General features: G+C 45.0%; 1 protein-coding gene across 1 annotated transcript in view; it reads left to right on the forward strand.

Annotated features, from left to right (window-relative positions):
* LOC119965245 (A disintegrin and metalloproteinase with thrombospondin motifs 2-like) overlaps positions 1-20,706 on the forward strand; it is a 274,960-nt gene that overhangs the window by 78,134 nt on the left and 176,120 nt on the right. The window contains exon 3 of the mRNA XM_038795731.1: positions 4,897-5,056. Coding sequence (XP_038651659.1) covers positions 4,897-5,056 — 160 coding nt within the window. The remainder of the gene's footprint in view (positions 1-4,896; positions 5,057-20,706) is intronic.

The following is a 20,706-nucleotide window of genomic DNA, read 5'->3' on the forward strand; positions in this document are numbered from 1 at the left end:
ACTACATCTACGGCCTGCCAACATTTACCGTTGAAACAAATCACAGACCTCTGGTCCACATCGTCCAAAAGAACCTGAACGACATGACGCTCCGATTGCAGAGAATTCTGCTCAAACTCCGGAGATACGATTTCAATCTGGTGTACCCCTGGCAAAGAGCTCATCATTGCCGATGCATTGCCCCGCTCCATCACTTCACCGAGTGAGCCACTGGAGATCATCCAGCACATTGAATCGCAGGTACAAATGTGCGCAAGAAACCTCCCTACGACAGACGAAAAAATCGTTCTCATCAGAGAAGAAATGGCCAAAGATCCACAGCCTCAATAATGGGTGGCCGAAAGGGCCATGCCCTCAATTCTACAACATCAAAGATGACCTAACGCTGATCAACGGAATCCAGCTACAGATGAACAGAATAGTGATCCCGCTGTGTCTCTAGTGCATGGAACTGCGGCAAATTCACAAGGGGCACCTGGGCATAGAAAAGTGCAGACGCAGGGGTCCGGCAAGCTGTCTACTGGCCCGGCATCAACCAGGACATCACGGACATGGTCCTGGTCTGCGAAACCTGTCACAGGTTCCAACCAGCACAGGGCAAGGAGATGCTCCAACAATACCACCTGGAAACCTCTCCATGGTTCAAGGTCGGCAATGACCTATTCCACGCGAATGGTCGCGACTACATCCTACTCATTGATTACTTCTCAAGCTATCCTTTTTTAAAAATAAATTTAGAGTACCCAATTATTTTTTCCAATTAAGGGGCAATTTAGCGTGGCCAATCCGCCTACCCTGCACATCTTTGGGTTGTGGGGGTGAAACCCACGCAGACACGGGGAGAATGTGCAAACTCCACACGGACAGTGACCCAGGGCCGGGATTCGAACCCAGGTCCTCAGCGCCATAGGCCACCGAGCTGCCCGTTCTCAAGCTATCCTGAGGTGCTGAAGCTGTCTGACCTCACATCAAAGACCGTCATCAAAGCGTTGCAAAGAAACGTTCTTGCAGCATGGCATCCCGAATACTGTCATGAGCGACAATGGCCCCTGTTTCCACAGTCGAGAATGGACCACGTTTGCTAAAAGCTACAACTTCAAACACATTACCTCCAGTCCGCACTACCCGCAGTCCAATGGCAAAGTCGAAAAGGGGGTCAAGCATCTTCTCCACAAAATCTCGCACTCCGCCTCCGACATACACCTTGCACTGCTAGCGTACCAGACGACTCCCTTATCAACTGGCATGTCACCAGCTCAACTGCTGATGAACAGGGACCTGAGGACAACACTTCCAGCCCTACACCTGCCCAACCCAGATCACCTACCGGTACTACAAAAGATGCAACAGCTTCGTAACAGTCAGAAACAGAACTATGACGCACATGCCACCGATCTGGACCCGCTATCCCCAGCAGACACTGTCAGGATCAAAACAGCTGATGATGGGTGGTCTGCCCTGGCTGTCATCATTCGGCAGGCCGTGCCCAGATCCTATGTGATAAAAACGGCTGACGGCACCATCGTTCGACAAAATCGAAGGGCACTTTGGAAAATCATACGCCCACAACCAATTCCCCCTCCACTTCCGTCTGTTGAAGCGCCACCTCAAGACACCACAAACCACAATTCCACCAGTCATGACTCCCACACACCTATCAAGACACCGGCATCCCCTCAGCCTCCTTTCCAGAGGTCATCAAGGATAAGACGGAGACGCCAGAGACTGGACTTATGAACATTTACCTTCTTATGTCCACTGTATATACAAGTCATGCAAATCAGGTTGTTTTCTTTAGCACTGTCAACCACAGCTCCTATTACCACATTACACAGGCATATAGAAAAAATAGTAGGGGGGGGAGGAGATATAATGATATGCGGACACGTAACCAATGGGTCATCAGAACAGGACGTAACCAATGGGTAATCAGGACATCTAGAGGTGGCATCAGCACAAGAGGGCACCACATGACCACTATAAAAAGGACAAGGCACACAGGCCCTGCCTCTTCCACCGGCAGAAACCTAGAGAGCAAAACGTGTGTGGTTAGCAGCACCACTACATCATAGCATGTGGTCTAGAGCAAGTTCATATAGTTAGTAGAGTATACTGTGTTACTAGAATCAGATTAGTAAGAGTGTAGAACTCATTTAGGAGCTTTGTTAACCACTCAATAAATGCGTTCAACTTACCTCAGAGTCTGGAGTATCCTTCAGCAACGCCTATACCAGTAGCGGCTTATGTTACTCAAAGTAACGTAACAACACAGAACCTACATTCTAAACTGCAGCCTCTAGTTTTATATTATAACAGCAGATACCAACATTAAGTCTGATCACTCAAGTCTGTCCTATCCTCTAACATTCAGATGAATATTAATTATGATAAAGGGCCAGCGATAGAGCGGTTACACTCTAATTAGGTGAATGAGTGCAGCTCTATATGACACGTGACACATGCCAGTGTCAGTGTTAATTTGGTATGGATTGTTACAGGTGGCCATTTAAGGAAATAAAAAACCTTGTTTATCTCATGTCCATTAAGCAGAAATCAGTGGCTTTTATTTTTGTCAAATATTGAATGCTTTTTGTACTTGAAGGAATGGATTGTTTAACCACACATTTATTAACTTGTTGACAATATGTATAATCATTGTGCTTTTTTAAAGTAAGAATATGCTGGTCCACGCTCTAAGTGCTTTCTGCGGCTCCTCGCATAGCCTAAACACTAATTTTTAGGTTATGGGATGGGCATTTCAGAATATGGAGTCATGAAACTGGCATGCAGTAGTGAAGACTCCATTGCTTGGGTGATCCAGTGCCACGTTGAATGTTGCACAGTTTGTGCAATCAGCGATGAGGCAGATACTCATTTTTGCATTGTGTAAATAAATGTTCGGCTGGAGCACATATTGAAAAATCAGGCAAGGATTGGGAGAGGAAGGGATTGAGAGATTGTATAGGAGCCCATCCAATTTTCAGTCCATTTTATGGGATTGTTCCTGTCTGATTTTTCCTCTGTTAGCCTCTCCCAGGTGATTATTTACAACCAAACTTACAACGATCAATCTATTTCAAGATAGTTAAAATCTGTTTCTAGTTACAGGAAATTCTTAGATGGCTGAAGTACTGTTGAACCAGCACATGACTGAGACCAAGTGACAGCGTCCCTTGGTTAATATTCTGTGAAGAAAACATAGAAATAATGTGATATTACTGGACAAACACTCCATTCATTCATTGTGACACTCACCAATCTGCTATTTAAATGTTTTTGTTTTAAATAGGCGGCATTTAAAAAATTTAATGGCAGTGTTGGGTTCTGACTGAAAACCAGTGTGTTTCTGTCCAGAAACATAGCTAAACCTCTGACCCGATCTTCTGACACTCTGTCAAAAAGAATTGGGCCGGGAGCATGCGTTTACGCCGTCACTCAGGAGGGGCCTGATAGAGCCAGCAACTCAGCTCGACGGAGATTCAGGTACCATCTTTAAAGAATGCCCCGATCTGCAAAAAAATACTTCCCCTCCCCCCAACGGCCATGGAGAACCCCCTACAAGCTTTGGGGTGACTCCGCCCCCACCACAAAAGTATGGGGTGCACTCTTTTTTTATCCTCCTCTTCCCTCCCTCCCTGCCTCCCCCACACCACAGTGATCCAGTGAATGGCAGCTCATTGAGAGATTGAGAATAGCTGGAGCCCCCATCATGTCACTTTTGTTTTAACCCTCCCTCCTAATAAAGCTCAGCAGTACAATGGCAGGTGAGGTAGGTACAGTACACAACTTGCCCCTGCCTGCTCCAAGCTCAGAAGCTCTCTTTCCAGGTTGGTAGCTTGTTCGAGGGTAGGATGGCGAGTGTGACTGGTACTTGTGTTCCGAAAATATCAGTGAATGCTGCTTCACTGGTTTGGAAACATTGTCACTATGTCATTGGAAATAACCCAAAATGCCAAATAATTTTAATAATCCTGTGCATGCAGTTTTCTATACTCTTATTTCTTCTACATTATATTTTAGAAGAAAGTAGAAAGCTCAGCAAACCTGACCTAATGAGACATTAAAAAAAAAGTGATTGGAGTTGGTCATTTTTAGCAAGGCCTGCAGCCAGAATTGGCATTATAATGTCAGACATTTGAAACCTTTTGAAAGGGTGACTTAAGGGTCAGGAAAATGCAACAAATAAAATTGTCAAAAATCTAAATTTTCTCTAGGGGACATGTAGATGCCTCGTAAATAAATTTAGCAGCATCAGCGCTCTTATTTAAAATATTTCAAGTTCATCACTGCAAAAATATGTACTTCACTCCACCCCCCCCCCCCCCCCCCACCCCGATATAAAACTGATGTAATATTGGGTGCAACTGCAGCTTGAGTCATGACAAGTTCATGCTTTAGTGAACTCCCTATATAACTAATTTGAATGTCAGACGTGAGACCACTGGGTTTCAGTTTTCATGGCAAAACAAACTGAGTAGCAGAATACGATACCCTTCCAGTAATAAAAATCCTGAAACCCAGTCTAATGAAAAGGAATTTGACAACATCTTCAGCCACCTTGGAAACCGTGACCTTGGGCTTGGGCCTACTCAGCAGTGATTTTCAGTTGTACATTGTGTTTCGAGTAGTCAGCATTATTGAAGCTGTCCATCAACATTTCCAAGTTTTATAGGTTGGCCTGTGGGATGAAATGTGTGTTTTTGCTTTTATATTGCTTTTAATGTCAGACTAAAGAACGGCTGCTGTATTATTTCTCATGAAGTATTTAACTTCAGCTATCCTCAAACGATGGAAATCCAGTGGGCATTTGTGTGTATGAAAGCTTGACCTGCACGATAACTGCATGAGCAATTCCCCAGTAATTAAGAGTGTCTAATTTCTGATCCTGTCACTCAGGCTGGTATGATTCGGACAGACAATGATGAATTCTTTATCGAACCACTGGAGAAAGACAAAGTAGAGCAGGAAGAAGAAAGTGGGAGAGTCCATGTGGTGTACCGGAGGTCGGACGCCAAGACACCGCTTGCTGCCTCGACCAGCGATGTCCACTCAAAAGGTCAGTAAACACATGGTTTCTTTTGTAGATTAAAATACTCACCTGCTTTGAAAGAAAATTGGAACGAATCGAAGGTGGAGTACAGCCAAGCCGAAGGCCGATTTAAAGCCATTTATATTGGGAAAACTTCATTCGAACATTGAAATGTAGTTTTTGGATTTTTATCGGAACCTACATGTTGGATCTCTGTTAAATATTGCCGTGGATTGGAAATAATAAAGAAAATAAATAGATTTTTGACTCTTCCGTTCATTAAAATGCATGTAGTTGAAATATAACGCGCATTGGCGATTTCTAGATAAACCCCTCGAGTGAGGACTCATGGTAAATAGCATCCACTTTTGTTTATTTCAGCTAACATTATATTCTGATGTTCTATGACTACAAATTGTAATTGTATTCCGCACCTATGTTTTGCTTCATAAATTGATATAACATTTGTTTAGAACTCCTCAATTCTACAACTTCGGTGGAAATTGAGATTTAAAAAAAATTTCTGAATGGATTCTGTTGTTATAAATCATTCATTTCTTGTTTTTTTTCTCAAGTCAGCTGTACCATTCCACCAGTTGGAATGTTTGGAAATGTGAAACGGTTGGTGATCATTATCAGAACATTTGCAAGGGAGTACAAAGGTTTCTAACATGTTTTTGCTTGTGTCTTTAAAAAAAATGCCTTTTGTATAGCACCTTTCATGTCTTCAGGACATCAGAACATTTTGGAACAAATTACTTATCGTCATTGTTGTTTTGCAGGCAGCTGCAGCAGGCAATTTGTAGACAGTAAGGTTCCCCCCTCAAAAAAACAATAAAATAAATGGATTTAGATTTGTTTACAGTGAAAAGTATTGGGCGTGATTCTCCGCTCCCCACGCCGGGTGGGAGAATCGCGGGAGGGCCCCCGACTAATTTCACGACCCCCTGGCGCCCCCCGCGATTCTCCCACCCCCCGCTCGGAAGAATCGCCGCTCGCCGTTTTTCATGGCGACTGCCGATTCTCCGACCTGGATGGGCCGAGCGACCTGCCGTTCGCGACCGTTTCACGACGGCGGCAACCATACCTGGTCGCTGCCGTCATGAAATCGCCGTGAGACGCCCGTTTTGGGGCTTGTAGGGGGCCTGGTGGGGAATGAGCACCACGACTGTGCTCGGGAGGGGACAGGCCTGCGATCGGTGCCCACCGATCGTCGGGCCGGCATCTCAATCGGACGCACTATTTCCCCTCCGCCGCCCCACAAGATCAAGCCACCATGTCTTGCGGGGTGGCTGAGGGAAAGACGGCCACCGCGCATGCGCGGGTTCGAGCTGTCAGCCGTTGTGACGTCAGCCGCGCATGTGCGGGTTGGAGCCGGCCAACCTGCGCATGCGTGGCTGACGTCACATAGGCGCCGCCGTCGCATCACTCTCGGCGCGCCGCCCGGCGGCCGAGAGTTACGGAGCACTGCTCCTAGCCCCGCCGGGAGGAGAGAATAGGGGGTGAGGAGCGGCCTCCGAGGCCGTCGTGAAACTCGGCCGAGTTCACGACGGCCCTCCCGATTTTTCCCGGGAGCGGAGAATTCCGCCCATTGTTCTGCATACAGTCCAGACAGATCATTCCATACCTGAAAAAAAAACATAGGGTATACATAAATACACAATGTAAATACATAGATGCAGTTTCGTATGAAGCATACAGGAGTACAGTTCTACTCAGTAGAGAAGATGTGTGGAGAGATTAGTTAAGTCCATAAGAGGGTCATTCAGGAGTCTGGTAACAGCGGGGAAGAAGCTGATTTTGAATCTGTTAAGTGCGTGGCCTCAGACTTTTGTATCTCTTGTCCAATGGAAGAGGTTGGAAGAGAGAATAACCCAGGTGGGAGGGGTCTTCGATTATGCTGCCCACGTTCCCAAGGCAGCAGGAGGTGTAGCCAGGGTCAATGGATAGTAGGCAGGTTCGCCTGATGGACTGGGCTATGTTCACGACTGTAGTTTTTTATGGTCTTGGGTCGTGCAGTTTCCATACCAGGTGTGATGCAGCCAGATAGGATGCTTTCTATGGTGCATCTGTAAAAGTGGGTAAGAGTCAATGTGGACATGCTGAATTTCTTTAGCTTCCTGAGAAAGTATAGGGTTACTTGGTGGTAGCGTCGACGTGGCTGGGCTGAGGTGTGCCCTGCTGCCGGAGATTCTACTCTGCTTTGCTTTGTAGCCTGTTACTTTGCCACAACAGACGTGAGTCTGTGCCGTTAGCCTGTGACTCCAGCTTAGACTAATAATCGACCTGCTAATAGCCAAGCTACATCTTTATTCTGCCAGTGACTTAGTTTCAGATTCTGGGATGGGCTTATTCTCATATTCGGATACGTGCCTGTACTGTCATGACATCATAGTGCAGCCTACTGAACAGAACTGGAATTTAGGAGCAGCATCTAAATTTCTTTTTATTAAAATATTAATTTAGTACACCCAATTCTTTTTTTTTCAATTAAGGAGCACTTTAGCGTGGCCAATCCACCTATCCTGCATCTTTTTGGGTTGTGGGGGTGAGACCCACGCAGATACAGGGAGAATGTAAAACTCCACACGGACAGTGACCCGGGGCAGGGATTGAACCCGGGTCCTCGGCAGCGCGAGGCAGCAGTGCTAACCACTGCACTACCGTGTTGTCCCGTGGCATCTATGTTTCTATTTGGGCCCAAAATGACTGCTTTTTGCAATGTTTGTACCACTGGCTGCTATTAAAGTGCATCTATTGGATTTATGGAAATGCATAGTAACCTACCAGGAATGCCTGGAAAAGCAAGAAAGGACAGATAGGAGAAAATTGCTGCTCCCCATCCCAATCCATTCAAAGTTTCAGAAGCACTGGGTGGAATTCTCCCATGGCCACACCGACAGGTTCAATGGCAGGAGAGCTGGGGGGGGGGGGGGGGTTCTGAAGATCATCCTTTGGCATTATCATGCACACACTGTATATGACGGACATGTAAAATAAAATCAGGTAAAAATAGAAATGCACAGGATGTCATTAAGCATCCAAAAAACAAAAAGTCAGGTTAACATTTGATGTTGGACTCCATCAGGACAAGATCCTTTGGCAACCTTACATTAGAGATGGCCCAGAGTTTAGTCCTTCACTGATATGATGCAATGCCTGGCTTATTGATAAAATGTATTTTATTATATGTGGGTTTTTTTTCATCTATTCCCAATAGCTAATTCATATTAGACATTTAAAGCAAGCCTGAGACTCGGTATGGATTATGAACTCTCTCTCAAAAATTGATTTGAGGGCAAAATGTTCCTTGCGGTACAATTTCAGCTTTAGACAAGCTTAAAAAAAATTCTCAAATTGCCTAAAGCATTTCAGATTACGTAAATCATCTTTCCAAACCAGTTGTTCAAATCACGGCTAGGGTTGTTTGCCTGAGAATATATCTGTGATTAATATAACCAAATGGATTTTGTTATGGTAAAAATATTTTGATTACTTAAGATATTAAATTCCAACATTTTTTTGTAAATGATTGAATTGTATCCAGAACTCATAAACATCTGCCGTGACACCAATGGAGTGACTCGAGGCTTTATTTTGGAGACTGAATATATATACTGGCACAACTCTGAAGGGAACATTCAATTCCAAGTCTTTGTGACATGAGACTTGTCTGACAGAATAACATTAATTTACTGAAAAGAAGATTCTGTCACCATAGTAACCAGGCATATTCAGAATTTCTGTATAATCTCGGATTGAAAAGCCAAAACCCCTTTCTCTAAAAATAGAAACCTTGATCAGTGGAAAGTCACCTGACTGATATCGGTGATTGGCTCGATTTATGCTGAGTGGGTAAACCATTTCTATAACATTTGTAATTTGTGGGTGTGCTTTATGATAATATACAACATTTATGCAAGGAAAAAAAAGTCTTTGTGTGTGGTACTTAAAAACAAACACAAAAATCAGCCTCCACAGATCTAATCCAGCCATCACCAAGTTACATAATTTCAAATATGTAAGTACTTAACTTCTGATTCTTTTTTTTTTCTTCATTGGAGTCAGACTTGCTTCAGCAGTTACTGTAGGAAAATGCAGCACCAGTTTGCAAACAGCAAGGTCCAACTTGTTGTGATGAATAATTGAGGGATAAATATTGGCCAAAGCACCGGGAGGTCTTCCCTACCCTTCTCCAAACAGTAGGTAATGCTTCAGTTTAATGAAATTTGAAGTACACCAGGCAGGACTCTTTGGTCCCCCAGCCGCGTGTTTCTCGGTGGCACGCCGTTCGCTGGCAAAGGGAATCTCTCTTCCCGTCGGTTGTCAATGGGATTTCCTATTGAAGCTAGTCCATGCCACCAGAAAACCCGGGGGCAAGGGTGTGCTGCCAGCAGGAAAAGAGAATTTCAATGGCCAGAGAATTCCGGCCACCATCTCTGACTGCTCGACACTCGCCGAGTTCTGCACTGAGTTACTGCATTGCAAGCCTGTTCGATAAAAGCAGACTTGTTCCACATGTTGGGAAGGTCAAAAATGATAGATGTTTAAATGTAAGAGATTTAGAACAGCAGACAGTAAACATATCTTAACATGAGAGAGTGGCAAGAGTTTTGTAACTTCCTTCCATGGCTCTTTCATGGTTGAGCAGAAACTGTGTCAAAATTCAAGATTAGAGGGTGGCACATGACAAAGTGATTAGCACTGCTGCATCACGGTGCCGAGGGCCCGGGTTCGATCCCGGCCCCGGGTCACTGTCTGCGTGGAGTTTGCACATTCTCTCCGTGTATGCGTGGGTCTCGTCCCCACAACCCAAAAGATGTGCAGGGCAGGTATATCGGGCTCGTTAATTGCCCCTTAACTTGAAAAATAAAAGAAAATTCAAGATTAGACAGGATAGGTTTGAAGTAGCATGGGAACAAGAGGGAAAAATGTGATTAGAGCTACTTGCTCGCTTAGAGCACAAACGGGAGGGTAGGTACGAACTAGCTGGGCCAAATGGTCCATGTTGTAATTTTAATATATTGCGTGTCTTGATGTTCAAAAAATTATTTACAGCCAATAAAGTGTTTTAAAGTATAATCACTGTTGTATTGTAGAGAAACACAACAGCAAAAATGCAGGGAAGTGGTGGCATAGTGGTATTGTCACTGGATTATTAATCGAGAGACCAAAGGTAGCAAAAGTAGGAAGGCAGATATTATTTGAATGGGTGTAAATTGAGAGAGTTGGATACTCAGCGAGACCAGGGGCGGAATTCTCCGGCCCGCGATGGGCCGAAGTCCCGCCGCTGACAACCCTTTCCCGCCGGCGGGAATCAAACCATGTCTGGTGCCGGCGGGATTGGCGGCACGGGTGGGCGCTGGGGTCCTGGTGAGGTGTCCGGGGCGATCTGGCCCGGGGGGTGCCCCCACGGTGGCCTGGCCCGCTATCGGGGCCCACCAATCGGCCGGCGGGCCTGTGCCGTGGGGGCACTCCTTTTCTTCCGTCTCCGCCATTGAAGAGACCCCTCCCCCACGCATGCGCCGGTATGACATCAGCAGCCGCTGACGCTCCGGCGCATGCGTGGACTTCCGCTGGCCGGCGAAGGCCTTTCGGCCCCGGCTGGCGGGGCGCCAAAGGCCGTTCGCGCCGGCCGGCGGAGCGGAAACCACTCCGGTGCGGGCCTAGCCCCTAAAGGTGCGGAGAATTCTGCACCTTTGGGGAGGCCCGTCGCCGGAGTGGTTCTCGCCACTCCGTCCCGCCAGGACCCCCCACCCCGCCGGGTAGGGGAGAATCCCGGCCCTTGTGTCCTCATGGATCAGTGGCTGAAATTAAGCGTGTAGGTACAGCAGGCAGTAAAGAAGGCAAATGGTATGTTGGTCTTGAAGCGAGAGGATTTGCGTATAGGAATAAAGATGTTTTACTGCAATTGTATAGGGCATTGTTGAGGCCACATCTGGAGTATGGTGTGAAGTTTGGTGCCCTTATTTGTTTGCTGTGGAGGGAGTGCCAGGTTTACCAGGTTGATTCCTGGGATGGCAGAGCTGTCATATGAGGAGAGACTAAGCCGATTAGGGTTATATTAATTGGCGTTTGGAAGAGTGAGAGGGGATTCCACAGAGACTTACAAAATTCTAACAGGATTAGACGGGGTAGATTCATAAAGAATGTTCCCAATGGTGGAGGAGTCCAGAACTAGGCGTCGTAGTTCGAGGATAAGGGGTAAACCTTTTAGGACTGAGATGAGGAGAAATTTCTTCACTGAGAGAATGGTGAATCTGTGGAATTCACTTCCACAGAAAGTAGTTGAGGCCAAAACTTTGTGTAATTTCAAGAAGGAATTAGATAAAGCTATTGGGGCTAAAGCGATCAAGAGATATGGGCGGGGAGGCGGCATCAGGGTATTGAACTTGATGATCAGCCATGATCATAATGAATGACGGAGAAAGCTCGAAGGGCCGAATGGCCTCCTTCTTCTTCTTGTTTCTATGTAATACTCTCGGCCTAGGTTTGAATCACACCTTGGCAGATGGTGAAATTTAAACTCAATGAAAACTTGTAATTAAAAGTCTAACGGCACCCAGGAAGCTATTGCTGTTTGCTGTGAAAACACATCTGGTTCACTTGTCCTTTAGGGAAAGATATCTGCCATCTTTACATCGTCTGGCGCCAGATCCAAAGTAAAATGATTGTCTCTTAAGTGCCCTCTGAAAAACCAAATAGCAAACCACTCAGCAATAAGGGATGGCCAATAAATGCTGGTCCAATCAATGATGCCCACATTCAATTCATTAAAAAAATACACAAAGCAAAGTTGTAACTTACCAGACAATTTGTTTTTAATGTTTGTGTTGAACTGTTGAAGACGGCCACTTTTAAAAAAAGAAAATGGTGCCTTGGCATGTTTTTATAACCACCTGAGGGACCAGCCAGGGCCTTGTTTTAATATCTCATCTGAAAATCCCAACTGCCACATTGCAGCCGAGATTTGTTCAGGTATTGGGCTGAGGCTCAAACTCGTAATTTTTGACGAGCACAGTTCAGTCAAGTTTAATAGCTAACCAGTCTACTGTGATATATTGTACTAAATGGCTTAAAAGAACATATGAAAAAAGTCAGGAGCCTGAAAGTTGAAGCAACTTTGTTGATGAGATGTATTCTGTGTTCATGGTTAAGAATGGGGCTTCCATTACTTGATTGAAAAGAAAGTTGTTCAACAGGCCGGGTACAAAACCAGAATTGTAAATGGTCTCAGAGATATTAAATAGTGAATTACGTTTGGAAGTATTATTAATGAAGTGCTGGATGGGAACGATTATTTGAGGAGCACCATAGTTCTGTTTCCCTTTTGGTGAATCCCTGACCTAGTCTAGGTATTGTTGCAAGTGCAGAACTTTGTAGGATTATTTCCAAAATTGATCAAACTGTAATCTGTAGAGAGGTCACTTTTGCATGCTGCACTACATTTCTCAGCAATTGGTTACCCAGTGAAATGGCAATCAAACAACAGGCGGAGCCTTACCCATTGGTGTTAGCTGTTACTCTTTCTCCTGAGTTTGAAGTTCAAGTTCCTGTCCAGGACTTCAATGGAAATGTGAAGCTGATACTCCAGGGCACTGCTAAAAGAGTGCTGCACTGTCAGAGGTGGTGTCTTTATGGTACGATGTGAGAACAAGACCCCATCTACTCTCTCAGGTGGCACTCTTTTGAAGAAAAAAAGGTGTGGGTGAGATGGGAGAGAAATTCCTGGTGCCCTGACCAATATTTATTCCTCATTCAAAACCACTAAAAGATATGGAATTCTCTGGCCGTTCGCTGGTGGCCGGATTCTCTGGTCCAGTCAGCAGCGCACCAACTCCCATGGAATTTCCGGCAGCGTGGGGTGGCTTCAATGGGAATTGAATTGATAGCGACGGGAGTGGAGAATCCCCCCCGCCAGCGAACGGCACGCTACCGAGAAACACGCAGTTGGGAGGGCAGAGAATCCCGCCCGTTATCTCGGCAATATCGCACTGCTGTTTCAGAGAACTTGCTGCGCCCAAGTTGGTTGTTGCATTTCCTACATTATACTTCAAAACAACTTCATTGGCAGTAAAGGGCTATGAGACCTCCTGAGATTGCGACAGGCTTTTCACCTTCAACTAAGTCCTGGAGAGAGAAGTGCAAAAAAAAAGAAAAGTAATTTAAAAATCATTCAGAGCAGACTAACTTTGTAAATATTGAGAAAAGACCAAGGGCTCAAAATTCCAGGTGTCCTACTGAGCCAGTGGAGGTTTAATAACCACCTGAATGCTTATAATGGAGCTGAAATTCCTTTGAGGTTGTTTTGGACCAGATTTTAAAAAATAAATAACACTGTCATTGAACTCTTAAAATAAGCTAATTTACCTTTTGGGAAGAGATGATCAATTGATCGCCCCCCCCCCCCCCCCCCCAATCCCCCATCAGCAGAAAGCCTCAGTGATACTGTTGAGACCAGGTCTGATGGAGTGAACTGAACCGCCCCCCCCCCCCCCCCCCCCCCCCCTCCAATCCCCCATCAGCAGAAAGCCTCAGTGATACTGTTGAGACCAGGTCTGATGGAGTGAACTGAACCGCCCCCCCCCTCCCCCCCGCATTCAGCCTGCTTGATTGGCCACGACAAAGGTTTCAAGTTTCTTTCTCACGAGGATATTCTTTTTCCGAATCCAAATATTTCTGCAGTGACCAATAAGGAACCAAACAACAAGATTTTCTTGAATTACGGGGCTGGTTTAGCACAGGGCTAAAGAGCTGACTTTTAAAGCAGACCAAGGCAGGCCAGCAGCAGGGTTCAATTCCCGTGCCAGCCTCCTCGAACAGGCGCCAGAATGTGGCGACTCGGGGGGCTTTTTACAGTAACTTCATTTGAAGCCGACTTGTGACAATAAGCGATTTTCATTTTAATTTTTTTCATTGAAGAAAGAGTAAATGTATTCACCACAAAACCCAAAAGAAAAGGTAATAAAAATGCAATGTCACACACAGGTAGCAGAAATAAGGAAAGCTAGAGTCCAATAAAAACAGTTAAAATAATATCTTGTAAAGTGTCCTTTGATTGTTCTTCAGGCGTAGATTGTTAAATGTTGTGGCCGATTTAGAGTAGCTGGTTTTGTGGATGGGGTCAGATGTAGATGATGCAGATTGTTATGACATCTCGGTTCGCTGGTAATTTTCTAATAGTTCATGTCTTGAACTGGGTGACGCACATTTTCCAAAAGAGAAGAGAGCGAGAGAGCATAACCTTTCAGCCTGTTTCCTTTGCCAAAAGCTTTCTTGATATTCCCTGAGTCACTTTCAATCTCTCTGACTGCAGCCTGACCTGTTGTACTTCACCCATTGTGTATTCCCAAGGGGTTTTGGATGGGCCTGCCTGTGGGAGCCATTGTTTCAAGATCCAGCACTTTGGAATGTATGTCTAGTCCTTCGAAGGTGATGAGTTTCAATGGATCTTTGAATTATTGGAAATGTCTGTCTTCACACTTCCCTGAGGGTGTGTCTTTTAGTTAGTTTTTTACCTTCACCTTGGATGGTGGCCTTGCATTTTAAACAATTCTGTCATTTCAAATTGCAAAATTTCCAGTCAGTTGAAAGTTGAAAAATCACTTTTTTCAGAATGAGCAGGTCAGAGCTTTGTGACATTACTCATACTAGCTCTCAGCTAGTGAAGGCTCCACTGAAGCCTTCTGACGGTGAAATTCACAGAAATTCCAGGGTTAGCCTTGGAAGTCTTCCAAACATGCAGCTTTGATATAGGGGGATGAGAAAAGGAATGTCTCTCCTCCCACCTTCATTGGAATGTGGGCAACAAATAAAGTGCGAAGAGTTTTGGAAAAATGGCTCCCATCCTCCGTTTTGGCCATCACTTTGTGATTCGCCCAGCTCCCGACCCTGTGCTGGAACTTTGGGCTCCAGTACTGCTGTGACTGAAATAAAAATAAAATATACTGGAAGTACTTAGCAGGTCAGGCAGCATCTGCAGAGGGAAACAGAGAATTCATGTTTTGGGTTCCCTGCATTCTGATGGAAGGTGGTCCAGCTGAAAGGCCATCTCCTGTTTCTCTCCTCAGATGCTGCCAGAGTTCAGTATTTTCTCATTCCAGATCCCCAGCTTCCGCAGTAATTCTGCTTTTGTGCTGCTGTGGCTGAATGAGCAGGTGAAAAAAACAAACAAAGATGAAGCAAAATTATTTTAAATTAGAGGGAAAACAAGTGGATGAAACGAAATGTACTGAAGTGAGGAGTTACACAGTAATTAGGAAACAATGAGAAGGAAGAAAACAACAGAAATTGATTTGTGGCAAATCCGAGGCAAAGTTTATCCGGGGCTGGTTTAGCTCACAAGGCTAAATCGCTGGCTTTTAAAGCAGACCAAGCAGGCCAGTAGCACGGTTCGATTCCCGTACCAGCCTCCCCGGACAGGCGCCGGAATGTGGTGACTAGGGGCTTTTCACAGTAACTTCATTGAAGCCTACTCGTGACAATAAGCCATTTTCATTTTCATTTCATTTCAAGAAGTGTTTTCGCCTCTTGAGAAATTCTGAAGTTTGACAGATATGTTGTAGGAGACTAGGAAATTGCAGATGAGCTAAATGGATCCTTCGCATCATTATTCACAAACAAAAACTGTAAACAAATTCCTCTCCGATCTAATCATTTTGGTTTGGAATGTATAACAGATGTAGGGGTTAGCGAGCCATATGTCACACTGCAATTCAAATATTAAATCTCTACCATGAAGCGGGAGCAGATTAGATAAAAAGGGAAAGCTGTGTGCATGCAGAGAGTGATTAGAATATGGAATGCTTCACTGCAAGTAAGAAGGAGAAAATAAAATACACCTTCAATTGTAAGATTTTACTCAGAGCCGAGAGTCCTTGCTTTTTTTTATTTTTTCCTCGAATGTATGAACAAACAACATTATGAAATAGGGACAGAAATAGGCCGCCCCATCCACTCCCCAGCCTGGATCGGCATTTAATTGGATCATGGTTGATCTGTTTGTGTTTCAAATCCTGCAGTCTCATCTACTGCCGATTTACTACAATTCCCTTCCTTAACAAGAATCTAGCTACTTTCGTCGTTAATCTATTCAATGATCTCCACCTCCATCAGCTTCTGAGGCAGAGCTCCAAACCCATCTTTTCCACACCCACTTGTCAAGACCATTCAGGACCTTTTCTACTTCAATCAGGTCACCCCTCACGCTTCTAAACTACAGTGGAAATGAACCCAGTCTGTCCAACCTTTCCTCATAAGCCAACCTGCTTATTCCAGGTATCAATCTGGTAAACTCTTCTGAACTGCCTCATGATGCATTTACATCCTTTCTTAAATAAGGAGACCAAAATTGTCTTCTTAATTACTTGCTGGCCTTGCTTACTAACCTTTTGCGAATCATGCAATAGAATAGCCAGATCTCTCTGCACCGTGGAATTCTGCAACCCTACTCCATTTAAGTAGTAGTCTGTTTTTTTTTATTCTTCCTGCCAGTTAACAACTTCACATTTTCCCACATTATACGACACCTTCCAGACTTTTGCCTCTTCCCTCACCTATCTATGCAACTCTTTGTCTTCTTCTCATCATATTTTCCTGCCTATCTCTGTGCCATCTGCAAAGTTAACTACCATGCCTCCTCTCCCCTCATCTAAGTCATTAATATAAGTTGGAAATAATTGAGGCCTCCACAGACCCCTGCAGCACTCCACTAATAACATCCTTCCAATCAGAAAAGATCTATTTATGTATGCTCTCTGTTTTATGCCAGCCAGCCAATCTTCTATCCATGCTAGTACGTTACCCTCTACACTATGAGCTTCTATCATGTGGCAATCTAAGCACAGTAGGTCCATAAGTTACTCTTAGAGCATCTGTAGACCATTACCAGCAATGACTTATTTTCCCTACTATTCCTCATTTCCACCCAAACTTATTCTACATCCTGATTTCTTGAAACAAGGTCATCTCTAGATATTGCATAAATGCCATCTTTGATTATGGGCACCCCAGACTACCCCTTTACCTTTAGCTTGCTGCTAATTCATCTTGAATGTCATATATCCCACAATATTCAGGATCCTTTCCTTGCCATCCTGCAGCTCCATCTCCGCAATGGTTACAAGATGCTGGGCAGGATTCTCCTTTCGCTGATGCCATAATCAGGGCGTGCAATCAGGCGGAGAATAGCTCCCGACGCTGAAAACGCAGCAGGTGCCAGTTTGGTCCCGAATTGCGATGCTCCGTCTCCTCGAAAACGGCATCAAAACGGCGCACGGTGCGCATAGTGGCAACACCATTAGTGGTCCCACCCACGATGCTCCGCCTCCAATGGCCCGAGTTCCTGACAGCGCAGTCCATGTGTGCTCTCACAAATCGTGTGGTGGCTGCTGAGCGAGAGAGAGGGCGCATGGACAGTGCCCAGCACCGCCATACTTTGACGACAGCCATGTGGCTGGCTAGGGGGCTTCCTGCCAGGGCTGGAGGAGAGAGTAGTGGGGGGTGGCCAGGAGGTGGGCTGTGGGGTCGGGGTGGACGGGTACTCAACACCATTACCGCAGCTGGCAATGCAGCCATGTGGCTGGGCATGCTGCTGACAGCCCGTTTTAAACCTGGTGTCCTGGGTTGTATAGGTGCCCCCCCCCCCCGAGAAACCCCCCTGGGTGCCCTCTGGCCACAGCAGAATGGGTTCTCCAGCACAACTTGCCCCTTTCTTGTCTCCGATCGGTGTGTGTATGAGGGGCGTATTGTTAGTTTAAGCGTGGCTGTCAGCCCGGTGAGTGTCAATAACAGACCCAGCGAATCTGACACCATTTTTCTTGGGAATCAATGGTGTTCCACACAGTTCGAAATGTACAACTTCTTCCGCAGCGAGTGTGATGACTGTGGTGGAGAGGCAGCTCCAGGAAGTAAATCAGGGTTTGCTGGGGTTGCATTCTGACCTGGAGGCCCACGCACTGCGAGCAACAGTCGCATCTGATGAGGCAGTGACAACTGAGGAGTGTGGCAGCCTGGGATGCATTGTCCAAATTGGTGGTTGAGGCTGAAAAACTCAGCTCATTTAAAAGCTACCTGGATCTGTACCTGAAGTGCTGTGACCTGCAAGGCTATGGGCCAGGCGCTGGAAATTGGGACTGAAATGAGCAGCTTGATATCTTTTTCTCGTTTTTTGGCTAGCGCTGATATGCTGGGCCTTGCATTTTCTATGATTTCGTGGTTCTGTTCCCATATTAAGGCTTTAGTTTGCAGCTGTTTCTTGGAATTCCAGGCACAAGACAAATTACATATAGGATTTTGTCGAAATTGAGTTATTGACTGAGATGCTTTTCTCATTCTTCAATTTCTAATTACAGATGCAGGAGAATAGCGGTGGAGATATAATGGAAGATCTGGTTAAAAATTCATTCCTTAAAGCAAATGAAGAAGCTAATTGGGGCTGGTTTAACACAGTGGGCTAAACAGCTGGCTTGTAATGCAGAACAATGCCAGCAGCGTGGGTTCAATTCCCGTACCGGCCTCCCCAAACAGGCAGCGTAATGTGGCGACTAGGGGCTTTTCACAGTAGCCTTATTGAAGTCGGCTCGTGACAATAAGCGATTATTATTATTATTATTATTATTAATTGAGAGTACTGCTGGTCATTGCGATTTAATTAGTTCTGAGTCATGGTGGGGAAGTGCATGAAACACCGATCTTCACGTCTGCGACCTGGATTGAAAGCCTGCTCTTTGATAGGATGAAAGTGTAATTTCTGTCTGTCGCCTATAAGGAATTTTATGCAAAATGAACTTGGGCAGTCACAATCCAGTTTCTACTGGACATAAGTCCTCAGCCCAAAGCTGGTATGAATTTACAGTCACGTTTGGCCATAGGATGGGTGATGTGGAAATACAAAATGATCAACTTCTGTAAGATATACTCTTTGGAGGTTAGAGTTGAGCATATTGTTGTATTGGAGTAGATGGAGCATTGAGCTGCATCTGGACATGGCATTGGATCTGATATTGGATGCCCATTACTTTGTGCTAATTTACTCTTCCATGATGAGCACAAAACAAAATTAGAACAATCGACCATACTTATCTGAATTCAGTTTGAGTCCTTTGTACCTATAAGTAGGTTGGCGTTGCTTCATAGGCTCCAATTCAGAGACATGTGGGTTAGTGAATCCAATTCATCCACCCCTTGTCAATACACTCTTATGAGGCCGGGGCTCAGATGGCAGCATGGTAACATTCTGTAATCGTAGCTCTTGAACAGGGAGGGCCTTTTAATTTGTATCATTTTACAATGTGAATTTTTCTTGCATTAACAAATTGTCAATGAGAATTTGAGAGTTAACAATGCAATCTTGTTTGACTAAAAGTGCAACAAATTTCTTTAGTCAACATATTTAAATGCTTATTCTAGTTATCAACACAAGATCAAAGCAGGCATAAGCCAATGGTGTTGTTTTTCACCTGCTAAGCTTGTTATAGAATACAGGCAATGGGGGTAGACTTTATGGTCAGTGGTGAATGAATGGCTCTAGCCATTATTCATACTTGCATTCAGGCTTTCTGTGGGGTTTTCCACTTAAATTTAATGCAATTGGAAAGCCCTTTCAGGACAGCATCCTATATAGGGGATCTGTGTGAGCAGGGTCACACAGGAAAGCTGTGTAACTCCATAATCAACCAGGTTAAAATATTCGGAATAAAGCTACAGTCTGAACGAGGAAGTGCAAGTTAGAATTAATACTTTATTTCAAATTGGGGAAAGAAATCAAAATCAGGAAAGATAGAGAAGGATTCAATTAAGAGAGAGGCAAAAGAGAAAGAAAATGTTATTTTATAAAACTTACCAACATTTTTATTATTTTACATTTCAAATAACAATTAAAATTCAAAGGAATGAAACTCCGCACTGCCAGTCAGTGAAAGCACTCCCTGAGAAGGAGCAAACCTTTCACCAGACCATGGCTGGAGCTCTTCAGTGTGACAGATCAAAGGCTTCCCAGCCTGTAAATTGGACTGAAGAAGCATTCCCTGCTGTGCACTCACCCTCAGGCATCCTGTTGAGCTTCACACAGCTCAGGGAAATAGGTCTGTTGTCAGTTAAAGCCAGATTACAGGGCTAAAGAGACACTTTGGATGTGATTTAACAGAAAAATCTCGACGTGTCATTTTCATAGAATCATGGAATCCTTACAGTGCGGTGTAGGCCATTCAGCCCATTGAGTCTGCATCGACCCTCCGAAAGAGCACCCTAACCAAGGCCCACTTTCCTGCCCTACCCCTGTAACCCCACCTACCTTTAAACACTTAAGGGATAATTTGGAATGATCAATCCACCTAACCTGCAAATTTTTGGACTGTGGGGGGGGGGGGGGGGGGGGAAGGGAAGAAACCGGAGCACCCGGAGAAAACCCACGCAGACGCATACTCCACACAGAGAATTTGCCCAAGGTCAGAATGGAAGATTGGTCCCTGACGCTGTGAGGTAGCAGTGCTAACCACTATAGAATTTACAGTTCTTTCATAGAATTTACAGAGCAGAAGGAGGCCATTTGGCCCATCGAGTCTGCACCGGCCCTTATAAAGAGCACCCTACTCAAGCCCACGTATCTACCTTATCCCCGTAACCCAGTAACCCCCTACTTAACTGGTTTTTTGGACACTAATGGCAATTTAGAATGG

The sequence above is a fragment of the Scyliorhinus canicula genome, chromosome 4 (assembly GCF_902713615.1).
Source record: "Scyliorhinus canicula chromosome 4, sScyCan1.1, whole genome shotgun sequence".
Taxonomy (NCBI): domain Eukaryota; kingdom Metazoa; phylum Chordata; class Chondrichthyes; order Carcharhiniformes; family Scyliorhinidae; genus Scyliorhinus; species Scyliorhinus canicula.